This window comes from Tetrahymena thermophila, assembly GCF_000189635.1.
Source record: "Tetrahymena thermophila SB210 genomic scaffold scf_8254556, whole genome shotgun sequence".
NCBI lineage: Eukaryota > Ciliophora > Oligohymenophorea > Hymenostomatida > Tetrahymenidae > Tetrahymena > Tetrahymena thermophila.
In genome coordinates, this window is record NW_002476327.1 from 94,523 (window position 1) to 121,990 (window position 27,468).

General features: G+C 19.6%; 11 protein-coding genes across 11 annotated transcripts in view; 8 read left to right on the forward strand and 3 right to left on the reverse strand. All coding sequences in view use genetic code 6, as the record gives it.

The window, feature by feature from the left end:
* Nucleotides 1-107: 107 nt before the first annotated feature.
* On the reverse strand, nt 108-1,456 carry TTHERM_00957590 (glycerophosphodiester phosphodiesterase; the record flags this gene model as incomplete). The annotated part of the gene is made up of 2 exons (XM_001020739.2): nt 108-448; nt 787-1,456. The coding sequence occupies 2 exons, from the start codon at nt 1,454-1,456 to the stop codon at nt 108-110; spliced, it is 1,011 nt and encodes a 336-aa protein (XP_001020739.2).
* A 1,989-nt stretch (nt 1,457-3,445) lies between these two features.
* Nucleotides 3,446-4,276, forward strand: TTHERM_00957600 (outer membrane protein; the record flags this gene model as incomplete). The annotated part of the gene is made up of 1 exon (XM_001020740.1): nt 3,446-4,276. One exon carries the CDS (start codon nt 3,446-3,448, stop codon nt 4,274-4,276), a length of 831 nt encoding a protein of 276 aa, XP_001020740.1.
* Nucleotides 4,277-6,581: 2,305 nt separating this feature from the next.
* On the forward strand, nt 6,582-7,412 carry TTHERM_00957610 (outer membrane protein; the record flags this gene model as incomplete). The annotated part of the gene is made up of 1 exon (XM_001020741.3): nt 6,582-7,412. The coding sequence occupies one exon, from the start codon at nt 6,582-6,584 to the stop codon at nt 7,410-7,412; it is 831 nt and encodes a 276-aa protein (XP_001020741.1).
* A 768-nt stretch (nt 7,413-8,180) lies between these two features.
* Nucleotides 8,181-9,104, forward strand: TTHERM_00957620 (outer membrane protein; the record flags this gene model as incomplete). Its single annotated transcript, XM_001020742.3, has 1 exon — nt 8,181-9,104. Exon 1 carries the CDS (start codon nt 8,274-8,276, stop codon nt 9,102-9,104), a length of 831 nt encoding a protein of 276 aa, XP_001020742.1. The 5' UTR covers nt 8,181-8,273.
* Nucleotides 9,105-10,964: 1,860 nt separating this feature from the next.
* On the forward strand, nt 10,965-11,327 carry TTHERM_00957630 (transmembrane protein, putative; the record flags this gene model as incomplete). Its single annotated transcript, XM_001020743.1, has 1 exon — nt 10,965-11,327. The coding sequence occupies one exon, from the start codon at nt 10,965-10,967 to the stop codon at nt 11,325-11,327; it is 363 nt and encodes a 120-aa protein (XP_001020743.1).
* A 1,060-nt stretch (nt 11,328-12,387) lies between these two features.
* TTHERM_00957640 (transmembrane protein, putative) lies at nt 12,388-12,789 on the forward strand (the record flags this gene model as incomplete). Its single annotated transcript, XM_001020744.1, has 1 exon — nt 12,388-12,789. One exon carries the CDS (start codon nt 12,388-12,390, stop codon nt 12,787-12,789), a length of 402 nt encoding a protein of 133 aa, XP_001020744.1.
* Nucleotides 12,790-14,216: 1,427 nt separating this feature from the next.
* Nucleotides 14,217-14,618, forward strand: TTHERM_00957650 (transmembrane protein, putative; the record flags this gene model as incomplete). The annotated part of the gene is made up of 1 exon (XM_001020745.1): nt 14,217-14,618. The coding sequence occupies one exon, from the start codon at nt 14,217-14,219 to the stop codon at nt 14,616-14,618; it is 402 nt and encodes a 133-aa protein (XP_001020745.1).
* A 2,606-nt stretch (nt 14,619-17,224) lies between these two features.
* On the reverse strand, nt 17,225-20,714 carry TTHERM_000957669 (cyclic nucleotide-binding domain protein; the record flags this gene model as incomplete). Its single annotated transcript, XM_012798797.1, has 11 exons — nt 17,225-17,294; nt 17,477-17,566; nt 17,885-17,974; nt 18,160-18,249; nt 18,460-18,549; nt 19,162-19,251; nt 19,470-19,559; nt 19,680-19,769; nt 19,923-20,012; nt 20,075-20,179; nt 20,614-20,714. The coding sequence occupies 11 exons, from the start codon at nt 20,712-20,714 to the stop codon at nt 17,225-17,227; spliced, it is 996 nt and encodes a 331-aa protein (XP_012654251.1).
* Nucleotides 20,715-22,017: 1,303 nt separating this feature from the next.
* On the forward strand, nt 22,018-22,419 carry TTHERM_00957670 (transmembrane protein, putative; the record flags this gene model as incomplete). The annotated part of the gene is made up of 1 exon (XM_001020747.1): nt 22,018-22,419. The coding sequence occupies one exon, from the start codon at nt 22,018-22,020 to the stop codon at nt 22,417-22,419; it is 402 nt and encodes a 133-aa protein (XP_001020747.1).
* Nucleotides 22,420-24,832: 2,413 nt separating this feature from the next.
* TTHERM_00957680 (transmembrane protein, putative) lies at nt 24,833-25,234 on the forward strand (the record flags this gene model as incomplete). The annotated part of the gene is made up of 1 exon (XM_001020748.1): nt 24,833-25,234. The coding sequence occupies one exon, from the start codon at nt 24,833-24,835 to the stop codon at nt 25,232-25,234; it is 402 nt and encodes a 133-aa protein (XP_001020748.1).
* A 2,158-nt stretch (nt 25,235-27,392) lies between these two features.
* The window catches only part of TTHERM_000957690 (transmembrane protein, putative), a gene marked incomplete at both ends in the record, with an annotated part of 536 nt that continues 460 nt past the window's right edge, over nt 27,393-27,468 (reverse strand). The window contains one exon of the mRNA XM_012798798.1: nt 27,393-27,468. This exon is cut by the window's right edge and continues 108 nt beyond it. Coding sequence (XP_012654252.1) covers nt 27,393-27,468 — 76 coding nt within the window.

Here is a 27,468-nt window from a genome sequence, read left to right on the forward strand (position 1 = left end):
ATTTGCTTGATAATGAGAAAACAATTTTACAAAATCTTGAATATTTCTGAAACAGTAATAACTTTTTACATATAAATTAATTTATATTTACTATTTTATTTTTTCATTCAATCTTTCTTGTAAACAGTTTTTTCTTTTAAAAATTATGTTAGTAAAGCAGGTTCGTCAGTCATAATTCCAACACATCCACTGAATTAGAGGCATTCTTCAAACATTTCACGATTGTTCATCACCCAAAATATGACAAGAATTCCTCTCTGTCTTAAGTGTTCAAACAAAGGTTTGGCAATAAATGAGCTTAATAAAAGTCTAATTGCTAAAAAATAGACTCTGCAAGCCAAATGTTACATAAATCCCTTGGACTCCAACTTCTTCCATTCATAGTGCTCTCTATTAAAAATAGGAATTTGCAAAGATTCTTCTTAAATTTCACTGAACGGAAGCAAACCTATTAATATAAATTTTTCATAATGAGTAATTCAGCTTAATAAAAAACAAAAATCTATAAAATTTTCCAAAATATTCTCCATAAATCCAAATAAACCTCAGAAAAAATGCTGCAAAAATAAAAAAATAAATAATAAAAATCTAAAATTCAACATTTATTTTTTTATTTAGTTTTAATAGAACTAATAATTATTTTTTTATTGTTTGCTTCAATATTTTCTCATTTTTTGGCTATTTTTGCTTTCTTGAACATTCGTTTTAAATATGATTACGAATTCTGCAATAAAATCTTCTCCGAAACTTTTGAATTAATTAATTTTAATCATATTTATTTATTACCTGTGAAGTACTTAATGACCAAGTCTTTTAGACCTCCTAGAGAGAAGAACCTATTAATATTTGGATTAACTTCTTTCAATCTACGAGACATTTCAGGGTTTTTGCATCCCCAAATGGTGATATCTTCTCTATTATGCTTTATGATTAACTTATTCATCATTTAAATGAACTCTTCATTTGGTGTTTTGATTTCAATATTCATGTGAACTCCTGGAAATCTTGTAAAGACTTCATCTAAAGTAGGAATATATGGATTTTTATAATCTTTTGAATAAACCTTTCCACCAACACTAAAATCAAGATGGATTTCTTCTTAGAATTTGGGTAAATCTTTGTAATCAAATTCTTCTGTTAACTTGTTTACTCCGCACATTCTTTTTAAATTATCATCATGAATTACTATAATTTGTTTATCTTTTGTCATACAAACATCTAATTCTAATACATTTGTTCCTTCTTTTAAACCATTCTCAAAACTCTCAATAGTATTTTCTACTTTGTATCTAGATCCACCTCTGTGTGCTATATGTAAAACCTACTCTTTGTTTAATGCCTTGCTAAGTAATGGAGATTTCCAACTCTTCTTCTTTTTCAAAATCTGAGGATTCTTTAAAAAAAAGTAAGAAGTTGCCCAATAAACTGTTAAAGCGCCTAAAATATACATTATCATAATTTAATTTAAATAATTGCTACTAAATAAATAAATAAATTAATTAATTTCCTTCAAACTATCACAATCTAACAAACACTTTTTTAAGTATCTTTATATCTATCATATCTTATCTATCATTTCCTATATATCTATCTATATTTACATCTTGCTTTTTATTGATTAATTTTTAATTCTATGAAATCAGCTATTCAAAAACATAGTAAATAATTTCTTTAGCTGATTTATTTAAAGTAAATTACGCTCATAGGGCTTAGTTTTACATTATTATTACTCGATTCATCTCACCATTTATTTTTTTAAATTAAATTAAATTATTTTTTATAAGTAAATATTTTATTTAATCAAATCAAAAAGCATAATAAATAATTTCTTTAGCTAATTTATTAAAAGTAATTTATGTTAATGTGCTTAGTTAAATATTTTAATGAAATCAGCTATTCAAAAACATAATAAATAATTTCATCAGCTGATTGCATAATAAATAATTTCTTTAGCTGATTTATATAAAGTAAATTATGTTAATGTGCTTAGTTTTACATTATTATTACTCTATTCATCTCACCATTTTTTAAATTAAATTATTCTTTTTTAGTGAATATTTTAAATGTAAATATTATTATGAAAATGTTAAAATGTTTTATTGATTGAAACATTTAAAGGATTGATAAAATATAAATAAATAAAATTAGATTTTTTCAAAATTAGAAAATAAATATCTATTTATTTTATTTAATTGTTTTCACTTTGAAATTCTATAGTACATTGATTAAAAATAATATGATTAATTCTCACACCATGATAATAATTAAATACATTTATTTATATATATAGAATAGGTAAACTTATTTTTGCATAAATAAACATTTAAAAATTTAATGAATCTCTTTACCCAATCTATTAAAACAATTCTAAAATACAAAATTAGCTATTGATTCTTATTCCTCTCACTCAGCTACATGAATATATATCTGGTTTTTTATATATAAATCAAATTACAATACTTTGTGGAAACCTATGATATATATCCTTTTATATGTTATCCATAAGCTTTTAAATCTTTTACTAGGAAGTGTTTCATGACATTTGATATGTTTTAAAATTAATGAATCAATATTTTCATCATGATAATAATTTAAATAAATACTTTTCCTGGAATAAAATAAAATATTTGAAAATTATTTACATAAATTTAATCTGTGCTAATCAATTATTTATTTATTTAAAATATATTTTTATTTTTAAATAAAATTATTAATTTTTTTTTTTAAATGAGTATTTAACTTAATTCATTTGCCATTTTTGGTTTTAGTAAGTCATTTCTTAGATTAAGATAACAAATACTATTTATATACTCAAATATAAAATGCTAAAAATCATAATAAATTTAATTTGAGTATTTATCAATAAAATAAATTAAAGGAGCTCACCTATAAATTACACAATACAGACAGATCAAGGTTTTTATGAAGAAAATTTAGGTATTTCCTTTTATTTTGTAAATTAAATATGTTTGAAGTAAGTCTATAAACAATTTATCTAAAAGAAGGTCAATAGATTGATTTATTTAAATTGAATTGAATCAAAATATTAACTGAATAATTCTTATAATCGAATTTTTTGTCCAGTATCTTTACTTCGCGAATAAATCTATATATCTATCTATTTATAGAAACCTATCAGTTTTAATAGGGTTTCGATTTTATATTAATATGCTGGTGAGTAAAAACATCTAATTAATCATTATAAATTAAAGGAAATTTTTACATTAATAAGAGAGAATTCTTAAAATTACAATATTGCTTCAGAAGTTAATAGATATCTATTATATAATATAAATATTATAAACTAATTAAAATACTAAGATAAACTTTTCTCTATATTGTATTTAATTACTAAAAAATCAGATTATAAAATTTTTAAATTCAGATTAATTAATTAATTTATAAAATTAATAATAAGAAAAAATTGATAATTAAAAATAAGAAAATGGCTAATTAAATTTTGTTATGCTTATTGATAATTTCACTGCTATCAATAGGCCAGCTAACTTTCGCTTCAGAAAGAAAGTCTTCGAATGAAAGACTTGAGAAAAAAGACAATTTTGTTCCTTAATGGGAAGAAAGACAGCACCACCTTCCTGAGTTTATGAGAGTCTCAGGAGTAGCATCTGGATACCTTCCTTCTGAACAAGTTATTATTGAATTCGATATTGAAACTTTAGGCGATTCAGCTGGAACTTCATTACTGTAAAACAACAAAAGTATATCTAAAGCTATCAATGAGATGAAAAAGGCAGGAGTTGAAGAAAGCGAATTGACTACCTAAGATATGAGAATTTTTCCTTCATACAGAGAAGAATATGATGGTAAAATAAAGAGTTACCAATCTACAATCGAAGGTTATAAAGTTGAAAATAAATTGAAATTTATTTCAAAAAAGCTCTTTTTAGCTGGAAAGGTTATTGACATCGCTGTTAGTAATGGAATCAATAAAATATCTTCAGTTCAATTTGTGCCAACCCAAACTAAAATAAAAGAATTAAAGGACTCTTTAATATCATAGGCAGTAGAAGATGCTGTAAAAAGAGCAAATCTCGCTCTCTAATCTTTAAATTATGAAATAAAATCAGTTAAAAAGATTGACATTGAAAATGATTCACATGGAAAAAACCAAATTTATAAATCTAAAGCTTCATTTTTAGAATCTTATTCACCTGGAAGTGAATTAAGTGAAGAAACAAAGCTTTTTGATAACCTAAAAAAGTTTACTGTCTCAGTGAATGTTTCTTTTATAATAGGAAGAAAAGAATCAAGTTGAAATTAAATTAAATTAATAATAATAATATTTAATTTTATATAAAATATTTTTCATGTAGTTTAAAATACTCTTAAAAGTTTTCTATATTTTAAAAAAAATAATTGTTTTCAAATTATCATAAAAAAATTATTTCTTTCTTTCTTGTTTGTTTGTTCTACTTTCTTTAAATAAATTAAAATAAGTGAAAGAAAAAAGAAATTAAATTTTTATTGCTTAAAAAAGTAGTAGAATTTCTCAAAAAATATTTGTTTTTAATAAGAATCATAAGTTGATTTATTACTAGTTATATGATTATATTTCGCTGTTTATAGAATGTTCTAATGGCTTATATTTTTATAATCTTACACTAGCAAATAACAAGTATGTAAAGCCAAACTCCTAATTAAAATCTAGTGGTTTGGGTATGTATTACTGAGTTTAAAATTAAATAAAAATATATTTGAAATTGTTTGTTCTAAGCCATTTTTTTTAATTCATTTTTATTTATGATAAATTTTGGTGAAAAATTGATGGACTTAAAATTGAATGAACATACTGATCAAATTTATTGTACTCATGTGTTAACCTAAATAAATTAATAGTTAAAAATATTAATTTTTAGTGAAATTAAATATAATTCTCAATAATTCTAACTTTTATTTTACTTAAAGTGTATTTTCCTTGTGCTTTATATTTAATCAAAATACAGTCTGAATTCAATAATTATTGAATATGTTATTTTAAAGAATAAATTCTTCGTTTTTTCATAACTTTTAAAGCAAATATATTTTAAAATAGATTTCAATTAATTAGTTTAAAGAATTTATTTTATTAGATAATATTTTGTTTTTTTTTAACCTCCTAAATTAATTAATTATTTGTTTGTTGTTTTTATTAGAGCAAAAACAAACTTTGATTTTAACAAAAATGAATAAATAAACTTACATAAAAAAAATAAATATAATAAATAATTGATTTACACTAAAAATATGAAATCTAATTTTTATTAATTCTACTAATTAATAAGCATAGCTTAATAACCCTTTTAAAATGAAGTTTAGTAAGCTTAACTGCAAAAAAACTTAGTATATCTTTGTTATTAACATATAACCTATGACCACCTATAATTTGATATTTGGTTTCAAAAGATATCGTTTTTTTACCAACTTTCTCAATTTCCATCATCAAAAAACAAAAATTAATTAAATTTATTTTTTCACAAAATTAAATGAAAAATCAAAAATTTATCTATTAAAACAATTCTAAAATCTAAAATTAGCTATTGATTCTTATTCCTCTCACTCAACTACATGAATATATATCTGGTTTTTTTATATATAATTCAAATTACAATACTTTGTGGAAATCCTTGATATATCCTTTTATATGTTATCCATAAGCTTTTAAATCTTTTACTATTTAAATATATGGAAGTGCTTCATGATATTTTTTTTATGTTTTAAAATTATTGAATCAATATTTTCATCATGATAATAAATTAAATAAATACTTTTCCTGGAATAAAATAAAATAATTGAAAATTATTTGTGTTTATCAATTTTTTATTTATAATATATTTTTATTTTTAAATAAATTGATTGTTTTTAAATGAATATTTAAATTAATTCTTTGGTCATTAATTTTTGGTTTTAGTAAGTAGTTAATTTCTTAGATTAAGACCACAAATACTATTTATATACTCAAAAATAAAATGCTAAAAATCATAATAAATTTAATTTGAACATTTATCAATAAAATAAATTAAAGGAGCTCACCTAGAAATAATACAATACAGACAGATCAAGGTTTTTATAAAGAAAGTTTAGGAATTTCCTTAGAGAACAATACATCCGGGATATTTTGTCACAGAGTAAGATATGGGAAATCTTACTCGTTTTATATTTTATTTTTTTAATTTTACATACCTTTAAATATCCATATATTTGTTTTAATTTATCAGTATATTCAAACTCAATTTAATTTTTTATTTTCTTAGAGATAAATCTATCTATAGAAACCTATCAGTTTTAATAGGGTTTCGATATATATTAATACACTAGCGAGTCAAAGCATCTAATTAATCATTAGAAATTAGAGGAAACTTTCACATAAGAGAGAATTCTTAAAATTGCAAATGTTGCTTCAGGAGTTAATAGATATAGATCGATAATTCAATACAATTATTATAAACCTATTAAAATTCTAAGATAAACTTTTCTCTATATTATATTCAATTAATTAAAAAATCAGATATTAAAATTTTTAAATTGAGATTAATTAATTTAAAAAATTAATAATAAGTAAAAATTAATAATTAAATAAGAAAATGGCTAACTAAATTTTAAAAAGTTTATTGATAATTTCACTACTATCAATAAGCTAGCTAACTTTCGCTTCAGATATTAAGGCTTCGAGTGAAAGACTAGAGAAAGGAGGCAGTTTTGGTCCTTCGTGGGAAGAAAGACAGCACTATCTTCCTGATTTTATGAGAGTTTCAGGAGTAGCATCTGGATACCTTTCTTCTGAACAAGTTATTATTGAATTCGACATTGAAACTTTAAGCGATTCAGCTGGAACTTCATTACTGTAAAACAACCAAAGCATATCTAAAGCTATCAATTAGATGAAAAAGGCAGGAGTTGAAGAAAGCGAACTGACTACCTAAGATATGAGAATTTATCCTTCATACAGATAAGAATATGATGATAGAACAAAGAATTACAAATCTATATTCGAAGGTTATAAAGTTGAAAATAAATTGAAATTTATTTCAAAAAAGCTCGATTTAGCTGGAAAGGTTATTGACGTAGCTGTTAGTAATGGAATCAATAAAATATCTTCAGTTCAATTTGTGCCAACTCAAACTAAAATAAAAGAATTAAAGGACTCTTTAATATCATAGGCAGTAGAAGATGCAGTAAAAAGAGCAAATCTCGCTCTCTAATCTTTAAATTATGAAATAAAATCAGTTAAAAGCATAGACATTGAAAATGATTCATATGGTAGAAACCAACTTTACAACTCTAAAGCTTCCTTTTCAGATTCTTATTCAGCTGGAAGTGACTTAAGTGACGAAACAAAGCTTTTTGATAACCTAAAAAAGTTTACTGTCTCAGTGAATGTTTCTTTTATAATAGGAAGAAAAGAATCAAGTTGAAATTAAATTAAAATAATTAATATAATAATAATATTTATTTTTATATTAAATATTTTTCATGTCATTTTAAATACTTTAAAAGTTTTCAAAAAAATAATTGTTTTCAAATTCGCATAAAAAAATTATTTCTTTCTTGTTTGTTTATTTGTTTGTTTGTTCTACTTTGGTGAGAAAAAATTAATAAAATTTTTATTGCTTAAAAAAGTGGTAGAATTTCTCAAAAAATATTTGTTTTAATAAGAATTCTAAAATGATTTATCACTAATTGTATGATTATATTTCGTTGTTTATAAGATGTGCTAATAGCTTATATTTTTATAATCGTACACTAGCAAATAACAAGTATATACTTCATAAATTCCAACTAATATATATCATTAATATAAATAATATTTTAAATAAATAGAGCTAGCTAAGATAGGAATTTAAAAAATATAAATTTTCTGATATTAGTTTGTTTAAGTATGTTGTATATATTTATTACCAAATTTGATAAGTACAAGCGAGTCATTTATTTGCTGAATAAAAAATATTAAATAAATTAATACAAGTGTGAATTAATTAATGCATAAATATTTATTTTTAATTTATATAAAATAAATAGTTTTTATTTAGGTATCTTAAAATCTACAAGTGTGAATAATTTAATAAGAAATCAAAATGTCTACTTGATTAATAAATTAATCAACACATTCTACTTTACTAATTTTAATTAAAAACTTTTCCTTTTCTCTGTTATTAATTGATATAAAAATCAAAAACTCAAAACAATCTTAAGATATTATTTATATTAATTACAATATTCAATAATTTATTAGTTCTAAAGAAAACATTACAATTAAATTAAAGAAAGAAAGAAAGATGGCTTATCAAATTTTAAAAAGTTTATTCTTAATAACAGTTTTATCAATGAGCTAACTAGCATTAGCTTAAAACATGCATGCTTCTTGTGAGAAATAAGAAAAGGCAAGTTTAGGTGCTTCTTGGGAAGAAAGAAACCATTATCTTCCTGATTTTATGAGAGTTTCAGGAGTAGCATCTGGATATCTTGCTTCTGAATAAGTGATTATTGAATTTGACATAGAAACTTTAAGCGATTCTGCAGGGACATCACTTATTTAAAACAACCAAAGCATATCTAAAGCAATTAATGAAATGAAAAAAGTAGGAGTTGAAGAGAGTGAACTTACCACCTAAGATATGAGAATTTATCCTTCTTATAGATAAGAGTATGATGAAAAAACAAAGAGCTATAAATCTATCTTTGAAGGCTACAAGGTTGAGAACAAGTTGAAATTTATATCTAAAAATCTAGATTTAGCAGGAAAGGTCATTGACATAGCAGTTAGCAACGGAATCAATAACATATCTTCAGTTCAATTTGTGCCAACTCAAACAAAAGTAAAAGAATTGAAGGATTCGTTAATTTCATAGGCAGTAGAAGATGCAATTAAAAGAGCTAATCTCGCTCTCTAACCTTTAAATTATGAAATAAAATCAGTTAAAAGCATAGACATTGAAAATGATTCATATGGTAGAAATCAACTTTATAACTCTTAAGTTTCTTATCTATATTCATCATAAGAAGGGGGTAATTCAAACGATGAGACAAAGCTTTTTGATAATCTAAAGAAGTTTAGTGTTTAAGTAAATGTTTCTTTTGTTATTGGAAGAAAAGAATCCAATAAATGAATGTAATAGATACATACATACACACATAATAAATATTCATTTTATTGTATTTTTATTCATAATATTTTTATTGTAAATAAATTATATCTTGCTCAAATTTAAATTTAAATTGTAATAAATTTTAATATAAAATTATTTTTTAGTTTTGTTAACTTGATTTTTTTTGTATTTATTTTTATTTCAATAAATACATCAATTTCGATAAAAATTAATTAATAAATTTACTAATTAAATTACGAAACTTCTACTTTATTATTTTATTTTACCCTAAATCCTCTAAATAAATAAATGTAGGAATTGGTGGATGAGGAGCACTATTTTTAGGGAAATTTAAAATTAAAATTATTTATTTTATATAAAAAAGTAAACAAATAAATATATTTATATAAATTAACATAAAATTTAAAAAGTAATTAATTAATTTATTTTTTAATTAATTTTAGCATGTAGCATTTCAGCTACAGAAAAAATTTGCTGCAAATAGCAATATAAAAAAAATGCTTTAAGAGAACTTAAATACAATTCAGTAAACAGAAAGAAGCTCGAATCAATAGTTTACATAATTCTTAAATAGTATATTTGATTAAATAAGTAAGTAAATCTTGGGAAAAATCAAGTAACAAATGTTTTAGCTAGCTAGTCTTTATATAAATTAATAATCCTTAATTCTAGAAAATCTAATTATAGCGATTTTATGGTATAACCTAATTATGTTTACATGCATAATAGTTCTAAAAACTCTTAATTAAAATAGCCACAAGAAAAGAGGCAAAACAAACTTAATTTATTGATGAATTTTATGCTTTAATAAATAGATAAAACCATTTTCATTAAAAGAGAATAATTTAATTAGTATATTTGTGTTAATATCTTAATAACTTATTTTTTATTTTAGATATTTTATATTTAAAAATTAATTTTTAAAATTAAATTTAAAAGTTGTTAAAGCTATTTTATTTATTATTTATGAAAGTTAAGATAATAAATACTAGCAAAATCTAATTATAAATTGTGTTTTAGAACAAAAGCGAATAAATTCTAGTAAAATCTAATTAAAATATATTTAATCCCTATTCTATCAATTATCCTAAATGTATTCAATCTATCTAAAAACTGTATCAAATTAGAACCAAAAGTGTTAAATTAATTTCAAAATTTAATTTATTTACTATCTATTTTAATTGATAATTCCTTATTCTTAAATATATTTTTTAATAACTTAATTATGGTTGACTTATTAAAAATGTTAGATATAAAAATTAATTTATTAATTAAATTTAAAAATAATTAAAGCTATTTTATTTATTTATTTTTGATGATATATGGTGTCTCAAGTATAATGATCAGAAATGAAAAATAAAATATTAATCAATGATCTTTTTATTGTATTTTAGAAGAATATTCATTGTTTTTTTGTTTTAATTGATTTTAAAAGTAGATTAATTGAAATCTATTAATATTTTTATTTACTCCTTACAAAAGTCATCCCTTTTTGAATGATATAATCTAATGTTTGCTTTAAAACTATAAATAGTTAAATTAATTAGATCACGTTAAATAGTACTTTACTTATGAGATTATTTAATTAACAGAGTATTTAAAGAAAGAAAGAAAAAAAATAGAAAATTCTCACACATAAAATATAATGTTAAAGTAGAGCTTTTTGAAAAAATTTGTTATAATTAATTAATTTAAGTCTAGTTTTAATTAATAAAAGCTAAAAGCTAAAGTCTATATTTTTAAATTTATAATTTCATATTTCTTAAGTTGTTAGCACTATAAAATATCAGTAAATCTCTGTGCTTCTTTCTATTTGAAATAATTAATTAATTAAATAATATAAAAAAACTAAAACAAAAAATGAGATTCTTCGCCATCACTTTACTTGCTGTAATTGCTATTTCTTCTGTTAGTGCCTAATCTTAACCTGATATTGAAGTAGAATATAAGACTATTGATTGTTTGTAAAATAATGAAACATATTGCTAGAATACAGACAAGGATTGCTTAACTGAATAAACTAAAATTGTAGAATGTGAAATGATATGTGTAGAAGATAATCCTTCTTCTAAAAATGATGTTTTGAGCTGTATTAATTTTAAGTGTACTTCCACCAATAAAAATATCTAAGCTTGGTAAAAAGCTATTAACGCTTGCCTTAACTCTAACATTACCTCTTTCGTTTTAGTTTTTGCTATTGCTCTTTTTGCTCTCTTATTCTGAGATATCGAATTTTAATTTTATTTGCTTTTGTTAGATTTTTAATATGTATATGTTTGTCTTATAAGACTATCTAATTAATTTAGATATAAAAAAATGCTATTAAATAAACTAATTAATTAATTTAAATGTTCAAATATAAAATAAAAAAAATAAAAAAACTAATTTTATTATTGTAAAACAAGAAACATTAAAGTAAACTTAATAGGATTTTCTTTTTACATATGAATTTAATTAAAAATCCATTTAAATAAACTATTAAAATAAATTATTCTTGACTAAATAAACTTCTGCATGGATAATATTAAGTATATATTAATTATTTATGAATAAAAATACTCTATTATCAGTGGTGGAATTATATAAAAAAAAAGCAGCAATATAGACTAGTTTTTCAAAAATAACGATGATTTATTAAATGTCAATATCTTTACTTATTCCAAGAATTTTATTTTTTAAATAATTTTTCAACTGCCTATATATATTAGAGGAAAAAACCCTCATTTTATAAAGGCAGTTAATTATTCAAAAATTTATTAAATTAAAAGCAAAATCAAATTTATTTATTTATCTATTTTAATTGAAAATATTGTATCCATTAAATAGAGCAAAATTATTTAAAAAAATTTTTTAATAAATTAATAATGGCTGGTCCATTTAAAAATGTTAGATATAAATTTATTTATTAAATTTAAAACTAAATGTACCTATTTTATTTATTTATTTTTGATAATGAAATTGAATAATACCAATATCTATCTATTACATTTTATTTATTGATAATTTATTATTTATATTAAATATACTTTATAGACTTTTTGTTATTGTAAAAATAGTTGGTTCTTGTGAGTATATATATTATTTTTTATACAATTAATTAATTTCAAGCAGATCTATTTATAGACAGATTAAAGGCAAGGAGCTAAAAATCACATTTATTTATTAAATTTTAAATATATTTTTATTTCAAGTATTATTATAAAAATAACATTTTAGTTTTTTTCTTAAAATATAATTAAATAAATAACTAAAAAAACAATTTAATTAAATTCAAAAAAAAAAAATGAGAATCTGTGCTTTTATTTTAATAGCTTTTGTTGCAATTACTGCTGCCTAATATGATACTCTTACTTAAGATCAAATAAATAAAATAGATGGTTGTATGGTTAATGTTGACCCTGCATGCTAAATTTACACTGAAGATTGTTATAGTGAATTATTATAAGCTGATTAATGCTTTGATTAATGTAGTGAAACAGACATCCATAATATGACTGTATGTACATAAGATTGTAAATCAAATTATAATGATGTCTAAGTTCACATAAAATAAAAGACTGCTTGTATGAACTTTTTAGAAAAAAATCCTACTAATAATAATGAAAATAAAATTCCTAGTATGAGTACTGGAATTAACATTCTTGCTTTTACTGTCATAGCTTCAGTTCTCTCTCTATTTTTATGAAAAAATTCAAATTTTTTAAATTAGTTGTTAGATATTTTATAAGTTCTTGTCTTGTGATATTATTCCTAATATATTTACATAACAAATTTTTGTTGATTGATTGATTTATTTATTTAGTTATTTATTTAAATTTAATCAACTTAATGAATAAATAATTAAAAGAAATAAAATTTTATAGTATTTAAACTGGCATATTTTGCTTGTAAAAATATTGTGTTTTTTGAATAGGTTGTATTTAAATATATTAAAGATTATTAAATTAAATAGAATTTGATCATAATAATAATAAAGATTTTTAAGTAGTATGTTTCAATCAATAAATTCTTTCAAAAATAGCGAGTGAATCAAATAGGCAGAAATCAAAAATAAATAAATTCATAAAATTAATTTCAAATTTGAAAGCCATTTAGTAAAAATAAGCATAATTAATTAAAATATAGTAACTGAATATTTAAAAACCAATCCATGAAAAAAATTTAAAATCAGCGAAAAATGATAAATAGTAATTATAGTGCTTACAGGTATTAAATTAATATGAACTTGGTAAAGTAATAGTTTAATTCATGCATTTGCAATAAATAAAGTAGATGATTACTTGAATATATTATTTTATTAATTTTTATTATAAAATCTTTGTTTTATGATTTTGTAATTTAATTATATAATTTTGGATATTGATTTTATAATAGATTTTTATTTTATAATATAATAACCTTAATTATTTTAAAAGAAAATTTAATTATTGGATAAGCAAATAATTTCTAAATTCTTTTTTTTGCACCTTATCAAAAAATTCACCTTAACTACAGTGCCTCTTCTTAAAAGGTGTAGACGGTATTTATTTTTTGATAACAGCTAATAAGTTCTATTAAAGTCTAATAATAGTATATATTTAATTAATTATATATCTAAACGCAAAAACCTTTTAAATTAGAACCAAAAATATTAAATTAAAAGCAAAATCAAATTTATTTATTTATCTATTTTAATTGACAATATTGTATCTATTAAATGGAGCAAAATTATTTAAATAAATTTTTTAATAAATTAATAATGGCTGGTCCATTTAAAAATGTTAGATATAAATTTATTTATTATATTAAAAACTAAATGTACCTATTTTATTTATTTATTTTTGATAATGAAATTGAATAATACTAATATCTATCTATTACATTTTATTTATTGATAATTTATTATTTATATTAAATATACTTTATAGACTTTTTGTTATTGTAAAAATAGTTGGTTCTTGTGAGTATATATTTTTAATACAATTAATTAATTTCAGGAAGATCTATTTATAGATAGATTAAAAGCAAGGAGCTAAAAAGTACATTTATTTATTAAATTTTAAATATATTTTTATTTCAATAATTAAATAAATAACTAAAAAAATAATTTAATTAAATTCAAAAAAAAATAAAATGAGAATCTGTGCTTTTATTTTAATAGCTCTTGTTGCAATTACTGCTGCCTAATTTGATACTCTTACTTAAGATCAAATAAAATATATAGAGGACTGTGCAGGTAAAGTTGACCCTGCATGCGAAATTTACACTGAAGATTGCATAACTCAATTAGAATAAGCTGATTAATGCTTTGATTAATGTAGTCTAACAGACATCCATAATATGACTGTATGTACATAAGGTTGCAAATCCAATAATAATAGTGTCTAAGCTCATATAGAATAAAAGACTGCTTGTATGAGCATTTTAGAAAAAAATCCTTCTAATAATAATGAAAATAAAATTCCTAGTATGAGCACTGGAATTAACATTCTTGCTTTTACTGTCATAGCTTCAGTTCTCTCTGTATTATTATGAAAAAATTCACATTTTTTAAATTAGTTGCTAGATGTTTTATAAGTTTTTGTCTTGTGATATTATTCCTAATATTTTTACATAAAAAATTTCTGTTGATTGATTGATTTATTTATTTAGTTATTTATTTAAATTTAATCAACTTAATGAATAAATAATTAAAAGAAATAAAATTTTATAGTATTTAAACTGGCATATTTTGCTTGTAAAAAGATTGCGTATTTTGAATAGGTTGTATTTAAATATATTAAAGATTATTAAAATAAATAGAATTTGATCTTAATAATAATAAAGATTTTTAAATAGTATGTTTCAAAGAGAATATACAATCGGGGCTTTTTTAGATCAGTAGGCAAAAATTAATTTTTTTTATTCAATCATGTTTTTAAATAAATTTTGTCCTTACTATATAATAATAAAATTACAGTAATATTTAAAATTTCAGTTTTTTGTCTTAAAAAGGGCATAATATACGAATATATATTTAAAAAAATTTAAAAGAAATTAAAATACTTTAAATAATGAAAACATAAATTTAATTAATAATTTTTAAAATTGTTATTTTTTTTTCTATTAATAAACAAACAAACAAATTATTTAAATAACAAATTTATTAGGAACAGAAACAAAAAATTATTTAAATAACAATCTTAACAAGAATAGAACAGATAAAACATTTAAATAGTAAAATTAAATTGGAGCAAGATTAATAAAATCTAAATTAATAAAAAGCAAGCTCAAAAATAATCATAAATGTATATTTTAGGTAATTATCCTTTTTAATTTGAGACAAATCACTTTTATTCTATAGCTTTGTTATTCGATTTAGTTACATCTTTATAAATTTTATGAAAATTAATAAGTATCAAAAATATTTTGTCATTGAAAATGAAAATTCAGCTAAAATACTTAATGAATAAAATGATAAATAAACTAATTCAAAATAAAAAATGATAAATTAATTAATTATTTAATTTAAAATGTTGATTGTGTTTGTTTATTTATTTTTTATAAAAATAAATTTCAAAAATAAATAAATAAGCTGTTTTTACCCGAGATTAAGAGTTAAATTTAAGAGATTAACAAGCTTGTTTAATGAAGAAGCTAAACTTGATGCACCTAGGTCATCAATTTAATTATTACTTTTAAGTATTGAAAGAAAAATTATTTATTAAAACAACATTAATAAATCAAAGCAGAGCTTATAATGATTAAAATTGAAGAAATGAATTTACTTTTAAAACAAGCTCATATAAATCCATAAAAAAAAATAAATAAAATAAAAAACTCAAATTTAATTATTTTAAAGAATTTTTAAGAAATATCAAAAAATAAAATAATTAAACTATTATTACTAGAGATTGAGAGTCAAATTTGTGATATGAATACAGCTCTCTAAAGTAGAACATAAGCTTGATGCAACAAATTTTGAGCCAATTTTATTACCACTTAATATGTCAAATTTAATATGAAAAAATAAAGAATTTAAATTTATTAATAAATAAATATGTTAAACAAACTTAAAAAAAAGAAGCAGATTTTACTAAAGATAAAGTTCCAAACTTTAAAGTTTTGTGTTATTTTTAAAATTTAAATTTAAGCCTAATTCATCATGATCACTGAAATAATTTGATCTATTTAAATATATTCAATATAATAATATAAAATAACAACTTAAAAGCTTAGTTTGTATCACATTTACATTAATTTTTATTTAAGATTCTAATTATTTATTTACTTTTTATTTGTTATAGTGCTTAATTAATTGATTTTTATCTTTTTTAACTTTTTTGTGGAAATATTTTAAAAAACTGATGTGAATAAAAATAAATTTTTGTTTTAATTTAGAATATTCTTTATTTATTTATTTAATGGGAGAGAGAAAATCCTAGGCAGGCACATTTTTTTTGGAATTAAAAAATCTAAAGTATTTATTTAATCTATTTATCTATCTACTCAGAAATGATTCATTAACTGACATATATTTATTATTATTAGATTAAAAATAATGTTAGTAAATAAACAAAACAAATTTTTAGGAGCACACCCTCTTTAAAAATTTCTTCATGTGAGCAAAAATAAAATATTTTTTTAATTTTTTTCTGGGGACAGAAGGCACTTTTTTCTATATATTATTTATCATAACTGCTATAATTACAGTAGATAAAATAGTTTGTTTTTTAAATATCTAATTGAGTTATGTAAATGAAAAATATAAATTATTTTAAATAATTTTAAGAAATATTACCAATTAAAATAAATAAATAAATATTTTACGATAGTTTGAGAATTAAATTTGAGATATTAGAGCTTTTGTCTAAGGCAGAAAATAATTCAACTTTAGAAATCATATTATGACTATTTAATTTTTCAATTATTTTTTTTATAAAGATAAAATTTAAAATATTAAATAAATATAAAAATAAATAAAATATCTTTTTTAAAAACAAAATGAATATTAAAAAAAATTCCTAACTAAGTTAACAAAATAAGTTAAAAAAAAAATTATAAATCCAAATTTTTTATAAATGTTTTGTCTTTTTATGTATTAGTTAGTTTTTATTCTTAGAAATATCACACATAACCCAAATAATTTTATTTACGTTAGATCAAGTTCCAAATTTTAGATTTTAAGACAGCTTAATAAAGAGGAATATAAATCTGATGCACCCTTATTGTCTATTTAATTATTACTTTTTATATTCAATAAAAAATTATTAGTATATATAATTAAATTAAAACAAATATGAATAGTAATAAATTTAAAAAATGCCATACCAGTAAATGTAAAATAAAAATCAAAAAAATAAATAAAATATGTTTTTGAATAATCAAAAAACGAGTTAACAAACAATTATTACCTTAGAGAGAGAGTTAAATTTGTGAGATCAATACAGCTAGTTAAAGCAGAACCTAAGACTTGTGTAGCTTTTTACTTAATTAAATTGCCACTTTTTAAACATTGAAGAAAAAATTATGAGGAATTTATTAACAAAAATTTAGTCATTAAAGAGGAATAAAAGTCTTTAAATCTATTCAGCTAGCTAAAAAAATAAGTGGAAATCATAACCAAACAAAAGAAATTTGTAAATAAAAATATAGTCATTAAAGAAGAATAAAATTTTTAAATCTATTCAACTAAAAAACTAAGTGGAAATCATAATCCAACCAAATAGAAGATAATTAAAATTTTTTTATTGTTCTCAATTAATTAATTTATTATCAAAAAATATCAATCAAAAACAAATAAATAAAAAAATTATTTTTACCTGAATTCAAGCTTTAAATTTTGAATACTTGTACTATTTGCTAAAAAAGAACATAAACCTGATTCACCGTCGTTACCAAATTTATTATCACTATTAAATTATTTCAAATAAATTATGAAATATAAAAAATTATTCATTCATTCATTAATCATCATAATCAAATATTTTAAGAAAATAAAATTTAAAAGAAATAAGTTTTTCTAAACCAAAAAAAAATATATCAAATAATAAAAATATCACAACTAAAAACAAATAAATAAATAAATTGTTTTTACTTAAGATCAATTTTCAAATTTGTGAGCTTTTTATATTTAGATAAAGCTGAACCTAAGTTTGATACACCCAAAGCATCAACTTTATTTTAACTTTTTTGGAATTTAAAAGAAAGTTATTAAGTAAGTACTAAAATTAAGAATTATAAACAAAAAAATATTTTTTTATTTAAGAAATTTTTATAATAAAAAAATTAAAACAAATAAATAAATTAATTTATAATAAAATAGCAAAAAATTTTTTTTGCCAAAATAATAATTTTTTTTTCAAAGAACAAAAAAGAAAAATTAATAATTTTTTACTAAAAATAAAGATCTAAATTTAAGAGCATTGGGGAGCTTATCAAACCTTAGCATAAACCTGAAGCACCAGCATTAGAGATTTCATTTAAACTTTTTAATATTAAAAATAAAACTTAAATGAATCGATTAAATAAGAAAATAAATGAGAATTAGATTGAACAATTAAAGTTGATAACTAAGTTTTTAATTAAATGTTCCCTTTAAAAAGTAAGTAGTTGATTGATTCCACTTAACTTCGAAATCAGAGAAAATAGAAAATTAAAAAAATAATAATTAAAATAATAAAAGAATCAATTAAGTAGATAAAAAAAAGCTCAAATAAATATTTTAATTTATTTTCAGTTAATTAAATATTAAATAAATACTGTAAAAATACAAGAAATTTTAGCTTATATTTAATAAAAAAATTCAAATTTTACTTGTAAAAATATTTGATTTACTAAATATATATTTTGATTTAATTAAATTAAGTAAAATTTTGGAAAAAATAATAAATGAACGAATTTGTATAAGAAAGAATTCATTATTTTTTTGATTTTTTATTTTATAATCTCCTTTTTTCTTTAAATTGAAAAATATTTTTATTTATTTAGTAAATTTGTATTTATTTTTGCAAAATAAATATTTTTTAAAATTCAAATGAACTAAATTTTTTTGGGCTGTAACATTATAAAAATAAATATATTTATTGCTTATTCTTACCTGAGCTCTAGTATTAAAGTTTAAAGATTAACCAAGTTTACTAAAGCAGAACCTAAGTTTGAAGCACCTTAGTCTCTAATTTAATTGCCACTTTTTAAATATTCAAAAAATATTCTTAATAAACATTAATAAAATAAATATTTATATTGAATAAACTATTTTCAATTTTAGAAAAAAAGCTACTTGCTAATAATAAATTTTAACAATATTAAAAAATGGAAATAAATTTAATGAATTTATTTTATTTTGTTTTCAAATCATTTTTTTATTATGAAATAAAAAGAAAAAACAAAAAAAAACATTTTTACAAAAGATTTAGATGCAAGCTTGAGAGATTAGAGCATTTTACTAAAGCAGATCCTAATTCTTATATACCTTATCCATCAATTTGATTATTACTTTTTAATTATTAAAAATTAGGAGAGTAAAAAATAGCTCAAAAAATATGGAAAATTAAGCCAAAATATTTTATTGTGTTTTGTATTAAAAAATAAATAAAAAAATAAAATTGCTTTTACCAAAGATATAATCCCAAAAAAGATAGATTAATACATTTTGACAATGCTAAGCCTACACCTATTGAACCTTAGGAACCTAATTCATTGTTACTTTATTATTTATTTAATAAAAAATTTTTAGAAATTTATTTTTATTGTAATTTAAAAAAATAAATAAATTAAAAGATATAAATTGTTTTTTGAATTAATTTTTTTTAAAAAAGAAATCCCAAAATCAACAACAAATAAATAAATTGTTTTTACTCAAGGAAAAGTGTCAACTTTTAAAGATTAGTACATTTCGATAAAGCTGATATTAAGCCATATGAACCTTCTGCTCCAATTTTTTAGACACTTTTTAAGTATTTACAAAAAATTTTTAATTAATTTGAATTAGCTTTCATCAAAAAAAATACCTCAAACTTGAACAAGAAAGATCAAGTGTTAAACTTGAGAGATTGATATAGTTTGCTATAGCAGATCCTATGTTTGATGCACCCTATGCATCAATTTAATTTTTCCTTTTTTATTTTAAACATAATTTTTAACAAATTTAAAAAATAAAAATGATAATTAAAGATTTTAAATAAGAAAATTAATTTGGTTATTAATCAATTAATCAAATTAGAAAAAATAAAATAAATAAACAAATAAAAATCTCATAAAATGGTTTGTTGATTTGAAAAATAATAAATGAGACAATTTAAAATAAAAGAAATGGCTTTTACTATATATATAGATCTAATTGAGATAGATGAGTACTGTTTTGTAAAGCAGAAAGTATGTTTAAAACACATTAATTATCCAATTTATTGTCACTTATTAATTTTTTAACAATAAAATTAATATTTTATGTAGATATTTTTTACTAAAAAATAATAGTTAAGCTAGAGAATAAACAGCTAAAACCAAAGAAGAAATAAATCAAATATAATCTGATGAAGTAAATGTTTACTCAAGAGAGAGTACCAAATTTGAGAGACTAGTATAATTTGCTAAAGAACAAGCTAAAATTGATGCACCATCTTTACCAATTTAATTATCACTTTTTAACATTAAATAAACATCAATTTAGAAAAAAAGAAATAAAAACTTTTAAAAAATGAGGAGAAATAAAAAGAAAAATGAAAAAAATTCAAAGTAAAATTTATTTTTTGAAAAAGCTGGTTAGACTGATTATCTTTATTAATAGAAAATTAAAAAATTTTTGCTATAAAATAATAATTAATTAATAAAAACCAATATTTTTTAAAATTAAATTTGCCTGAGATAGATTTCGAGTTAAGTATGAGACTATTTAGAAGAGCATGCAAACTTTTGATGTAATAAATTAAATGTTAATAAACAAATTATCTTAAAACACAAGGTACTTCTTCAAGATTTTCAAATTGTACTTTCTTTGAAATCATTTTTTTTGTTTTATAAAATTTAGTTATATTAATTGAAAGAATTAATAAATTAAGTAAAAGAATTAATAAATATTAAATAAATAAATAGTACAAAATTAATTTTGAAAATATCCAAATCAAATTATGGGTAAATCATTAGATATAGTTTTTATCTATTTAATTTTGTTTCCGAAAAGCACATGCTATAAAATAATACCGTAATTATTTTAGAAATAGACACTTCTCAGAAATAATGAATGAAGTCCACTTTATTTAAAAATTTGCGCCTTATCAAAAAATTCACCTTAGCTACAGTGACTCTTCTTTAAAGGTGTAGATGGTATTTATTTTTTGATAACAGATAATAAGTTCTATTAAAGTCTAATAATAGTATATATTTAATTAATTATATATCTAAAAGCAAAAACCTATAAAATTAGAACCAAAAATATTAAATTAAAAGCAAAATCAAATTTATTTATTTATCTATTTTAATTGACAATATTGTATCCATTAAATGGAGCAAAATTATTTAAATAAATTTCTTAATAAATTAATAATGGCTGGTCCATTTAAAAATGTTAGATATAAATTTATTTAATTATTAAATTTAAAACTAAATGTACCTATTTTATTTATTTATTTATTTATTTATTTTTGATAATGAAATTGAATAATACTAATATCTATCTATTACATTTTATTTATTGATAATTTATTATTTATATTAAATATACTTTATAGACTTTTTGTTATTGTAAAAATAGTTGGTTCTTGTGAGTATATATATTATTTTTAATACAATTAATTAATTTCAGGCAGATCTATTTATAGATAGTACATTTATTTATTAAATTTTAAATATATTTTTATTTCAAGTGTTATTATAAAAATAACATTTAAGTTCTTTTCTTAAAATATAATTAAATAAATAACTAAAAAAACAACTTAATTAAATTCAAAAAAAAAAAATGAGAATCTGTGCTTTTGTTTTAATAGCTTTTGTTGCAATTACTGCTGCCTAATATGATACTCTTACTGAAGATCAATTTAATAAAATATAGGACTGTATGGCTAAAGTTGACCCTGCATGCTATGTTTAAACTGAAGATTGCATAAGTCAAATAGTATAAGCTGATAATTGCTTTGATTAATGTGCTGAAAATGATATCCATAATATGACTGTATGTACATAAGGTTGCAAATCCAATGTTAATAGTGTGTAAGTTCATATAGAATAAAAGACTGCTTGTATGAACTTTTTAGAAAAAAATCCTTCTAATAAAAATGAAAATAAAATTCCTAGTATGAGCACTGGAATTAACATTCTTGCTTTTACTGTCATAGCTTCAGTTCTCTCTCTATTATTATGAAAAAATTCACATTTTTTAAATTAGTTGTTAGATGTTTTATAAGTTCTTGTCTTGTGATATTATTCCTAATATTTTTACATAACAAATTTCTGTTGATTGATTGATTTATTTATTTAGTTATTTATTTAAATTTAATCAACTTAATGAATAAATAATTAAAAGAAATAAAATTTTATAGTATTTAAACTGGCATATTTTGCTTGTAAAAAGATTGCGTATTTTGAATAGGCTGTATTTAAATATATTAAAGATTATTAAAATAAATAGAATTTGATCATAATAATAATAAAGATTTTTAAATAATATGTTTCAATCAATAAATTCTTTCAAAATAGAAAGTGAATCAAATAGGCAGAAATCAAAAATAAATCAAAAATAAATAAAATAATTTCAAATTTGAAAGCCATTTAATAAAAATAAGTATAATTAATTAAATTATTGTAACTGAATATTTAAAAACCAATCCTTAAAAAAAATTTAAAATCAGTGAAAAATGATAAATAGTAATTATAGTGCTTACAGGTATTAAATTGATGTGAACTTGGTAAAGTAATAATTCCTGTATTTGCAATAAATAAAGTAGATTACTTGAATATATTATTTTATTAATTTTTATTATAAAATTTTTGTTTTATGATTTTGTAATTTAATTATATAATTTTGGATATTGATTTTATAATAGATTTTTATTTTATAGTATAATACCCTTAATTATTTTAAAAGAAAATTTAATTATTGGTTATTGAAAAAAAATTTTTTTATTACTACTTTTTTTAAATTCTCTTTAAATTAGAAAATAATCAATTAGAGCTAAAAAGTAATATTTTTCGATTTTTTAATCTTGAATTTTATTATTTTATAATTAAAATATTTAAATTCATCCAAAAAATATAAAATAGCAAAATTAATTATTATTTATTATAAAATATGTTTTTTTACAAGTAGTATCATAATTTAAAATTAGCATATTAATTAATTAATATTGTTTATATAAATATGTATAAATAAAATTTTATGTAAATTTAAATGTCTTTAGAGCATTTAGGATTAATTCAGTATGATGGAGGCTTGAATCAATAATTTATTACATAATTCAAGAAAAGTATAATTGATAAAGCCAGTAATTGAAAGAAAAAATCAAGTAAGAAGTTATTTGTTAGTCTAATCTTAATTAATAGTACTTAATTCTAGAAAATCTAATTTTAGCTAATTTCATGCTCTTACTTAATTATTTGATTATGTCTATAAACACAATAGTTCTAAAAATTCTTTAAAATAAGATAGCCAAAAGAATATAAGTAAAATCTAATTTCTTGATGAAATTTATATTTTAATTAATTAATTGATAAAACCATTAAACATTAAAAGTAAATAAATTAATTTAAGTGTATTTTTAAAAATATTTTATTCATTTTTATTAAAAATATTTCATATTAAAATTAATTTTAATTTTATTAAATAAATCTAAAATTCATCAAAGCTATTTTAGTTATTATTGGTGATAGCTATGATACTTCTAGTAAAAACTAGTTAAAGTTTATTATTTATTTAGAATATACAAAATTAAGAATTTAATTAATATATATATTTAGCTATTTTTGCATTTGAAATATCACTAACCATGATATCATGATTTGTTATATTTCAAATAACTTTTCTAAATCTTAATTATTTTCTTTATATTTTGCACCTTATCAAAAAATTCACCTTAACTAAAATGCCTCTTTTTAAAAGGTGTAGATGGTATTTATTTTTTGATAACAACTAATAAGTTCTAGTAAAGTCTAATAATAGTATATTTAATTAATTATATATCTAAACGCAAAAATCTATAAAATTAGAACCAAAAATATTAAATTAAAAGCGAAATCAAATTTATTTATTTATCTATTTTAATTGACAATATTGTATCCATTAAATGGAGCAAAATTATTTAAATAAATTTTTTAATAAATTAATAATGGCTGGTCCATTTAAAAATGTTAGATATAAATTTATTTATTAAATTTAAAACTAAATGTACCTATTTTATTTATTTATTTATTTATTTATTTATTTATTTATTTATTTATTTTTGATAATGAAATTGAATAATACTAACATCTTTCTATTACATTTTATTTATTTATAATTTATTATTTATATTAAATACACTTTATAGACATTTTATTATTGTAAAAATAGTTGGTTCTTGTGAGTATATATATTATTTTTAATACAATTAATTAATTTCAGGCAGATCTATTTTTAGATAGATTAAAAGCAAGGAGCTAAAAAGTACATTTATTTATTAAATTTTAAATATATTTTTATTTCAAGTGTTATTATAAAAATAATATTTAAGTTTTTTTCTTAAAATATAATTAAATAAATAACTAAAAAAACAATTTAATTAAATTCAAAAAAAAAAAAAATGAGAATCTATGCTTTTGTTTTAATAGCTCTTGTTGCAATTGCTGCTGCCTAATTTGATACTCTTACTTAAGATCAAATAAAATAAATAAATGAATGTTCAGGTAAAATTGAATTTCCATGCAAAAGTAACGATTAAAATTGCATGAGTCAATTAGAATAAGCTGATTAATGCTTTGATTAATGTTCTCTAACAGACATCCATAATATGACTGTATGTACATAAGGTTGCAAATCCAGTAATAATGATGTATAAATTCACATAGAATAAAAGACTGCTTGTATGAGCTTTTTAGAAAAAAATCCTTCTAATAAAAATGAAAATAAAATTCCTAGTATGAACACTGGAATTAACATTCTTGCTTTTACTGTCATAGCTTCAGTTCTCTCTCTATTATTATGAAAAAATTCACATTTTTTAAATTATTTATTAGATGTTTTATAAGTTCTTGTCTTGTGATATTATTCCTAATATTTTTACATAACAAATTTCTGTTGATTGATTGATTGATTGATTTATTTATTTAGTTATTTATTTAAATTTAATCAACTTAATGAATAAATAATTAAAAGAAATAAGATTTTATAGTATTTAAACTGGCATATTTTGCTTATAAAAAGATTGTGTATTTTGAATAGGTTGTATCTAAATATATTAAAGATTATTAAAATAAATAGAATTTGATCATAATAATAATAAAGATTTTTAAATAGTATGTTTCAATCAATAAATTCTTTCAAAAAATAGTGAGTGAATCAAATAGGCAGAAATCAAAAATAAGTAAATAAAACTAATTTCAAATTTTAAAGCCATTTAGTAAAAATAAGCATAAAATTAAATTATTGTAACTGAATATTTAAAAACCAATCCATGAAAAAAATTTAAAATCAGTGAAAAATGATAAATAGTAATTATAGTGCTTACTGGTTTTAAATTGATGTGAACTTGGTAAAGTAATAATTTAATTCTTGCAATAAATAAAGTAGATTACTTGAATATATTATTTTATTAATTTTTATTATAAAATCTTTGTTTTATGATTTTGTAATTTAATTATATTATTTTGGATATTGATTTTATAATAGATTTTTATTTTATAGTATAATACGCTTAATTATTTTAAAGAAAATTTAATTATTGGATAAGCAAATCCTCGTTTTCAAAATTTGAAAAAATAAAATGAATGATACTGCGTAATCCTCCCTACACCTCTTCTGTTATAATTAATAGATAAATTTAATTAAAAAAATATATTTCTAGTCATTATTTAAAGTAATAGCGCTTAGTTCTAATAAAATCTAATTATGCTTATTCCTTCCATCCAATCCTTTTACTATTTTAATTAATTATGTTTACATTAATAATAGATCAGTATGAAATATGATATCTAATAGAATATAAGCAAAATCTAATTTATTGAGGATGTTTCTGTATTAATAAATTTGTTGATAAAGTTATTATTAGTTAAATATGTATAATTTAATTTCAGTATATTTTTTTAATTTATTTATGGTTTTCCTATTTAAAAATGTTTATTAAAAATTAATTTTATTACTTAGATTTATTTGATTTATTTATTATTGATAGATTATATTACTATAATCCTAGTAAATTATGGCTTATTTCTTTAGAACAAAATCTAATTTATAATATCAATTTATGTATTGATTAAAGCTATTTTTTGATAAAAGCTAATAAGTTCTAGTTAAGTCTAATTATAGTATATTTAAAGCTTGCTTACTTTGTTAAATCTAAATGCAAAAATCTACAAAATTAAAACCAAAAATATTAAATTAAAAGCAAAATCAAATTTATTTTTTTATTAAAGTGTCTATTTTAATTGAAAAAATAGTTTTCATTAAAAGGAACAACATTATTTAAGTAAATTTTTTAATAACTTAATTATGGCTGAACTATTTAAAAATGCTAGATATAAATTTTATTTATTTATTTTTGATAATATTTATGAAGTAAGTTTTAATGATATTGGATAAACAAATTAAAAAAAAAAATTTAATATCTATCTATTAAATTTTATTTATAGATAATTTATTATTTATATTAAATATACTTTATAGACTTTTTACTATTGTAAAAGTAGCTTGGTTTTTGTGAATATATTAATTATAATGCATACCTATTTATAGATTGATTAAAAGCAAGGAACTAAAAACGCATTTATTTATTATAATTTTGGATGTTATATTAAAAATAGATTTTTTAATTATATAAGAGCCAAATAAATGCCATTCAAAAATTTAGTGAATTGAGATCACTATTTTTTTGAATTGCTTGCTGATGGATACGTTTGAATATTATCTATATAAAAATAAATTAATAATTTTATAATATAATTTAATTAATTAATTAATAATATTTTTAATTTATATCAATCTTTATCAGTTTTCTATTAAATATTTAATTAATTTTACCCTTTTTTAAAAATTTTTCTTCAAAAAAATTTAATTTAGATAAATTTTTTGTAATTTTTGCACAAAATTTTGAAATATTTAGATGAAATATTTAATTATTTTATTTTTATTTCTAAATATTATTTAAATCATTGCTATAAATGGTAATGATTTTTTTTAATATTGCGAAGTTCTTTATTTTGTATAACCACGTTTTAGCTATTA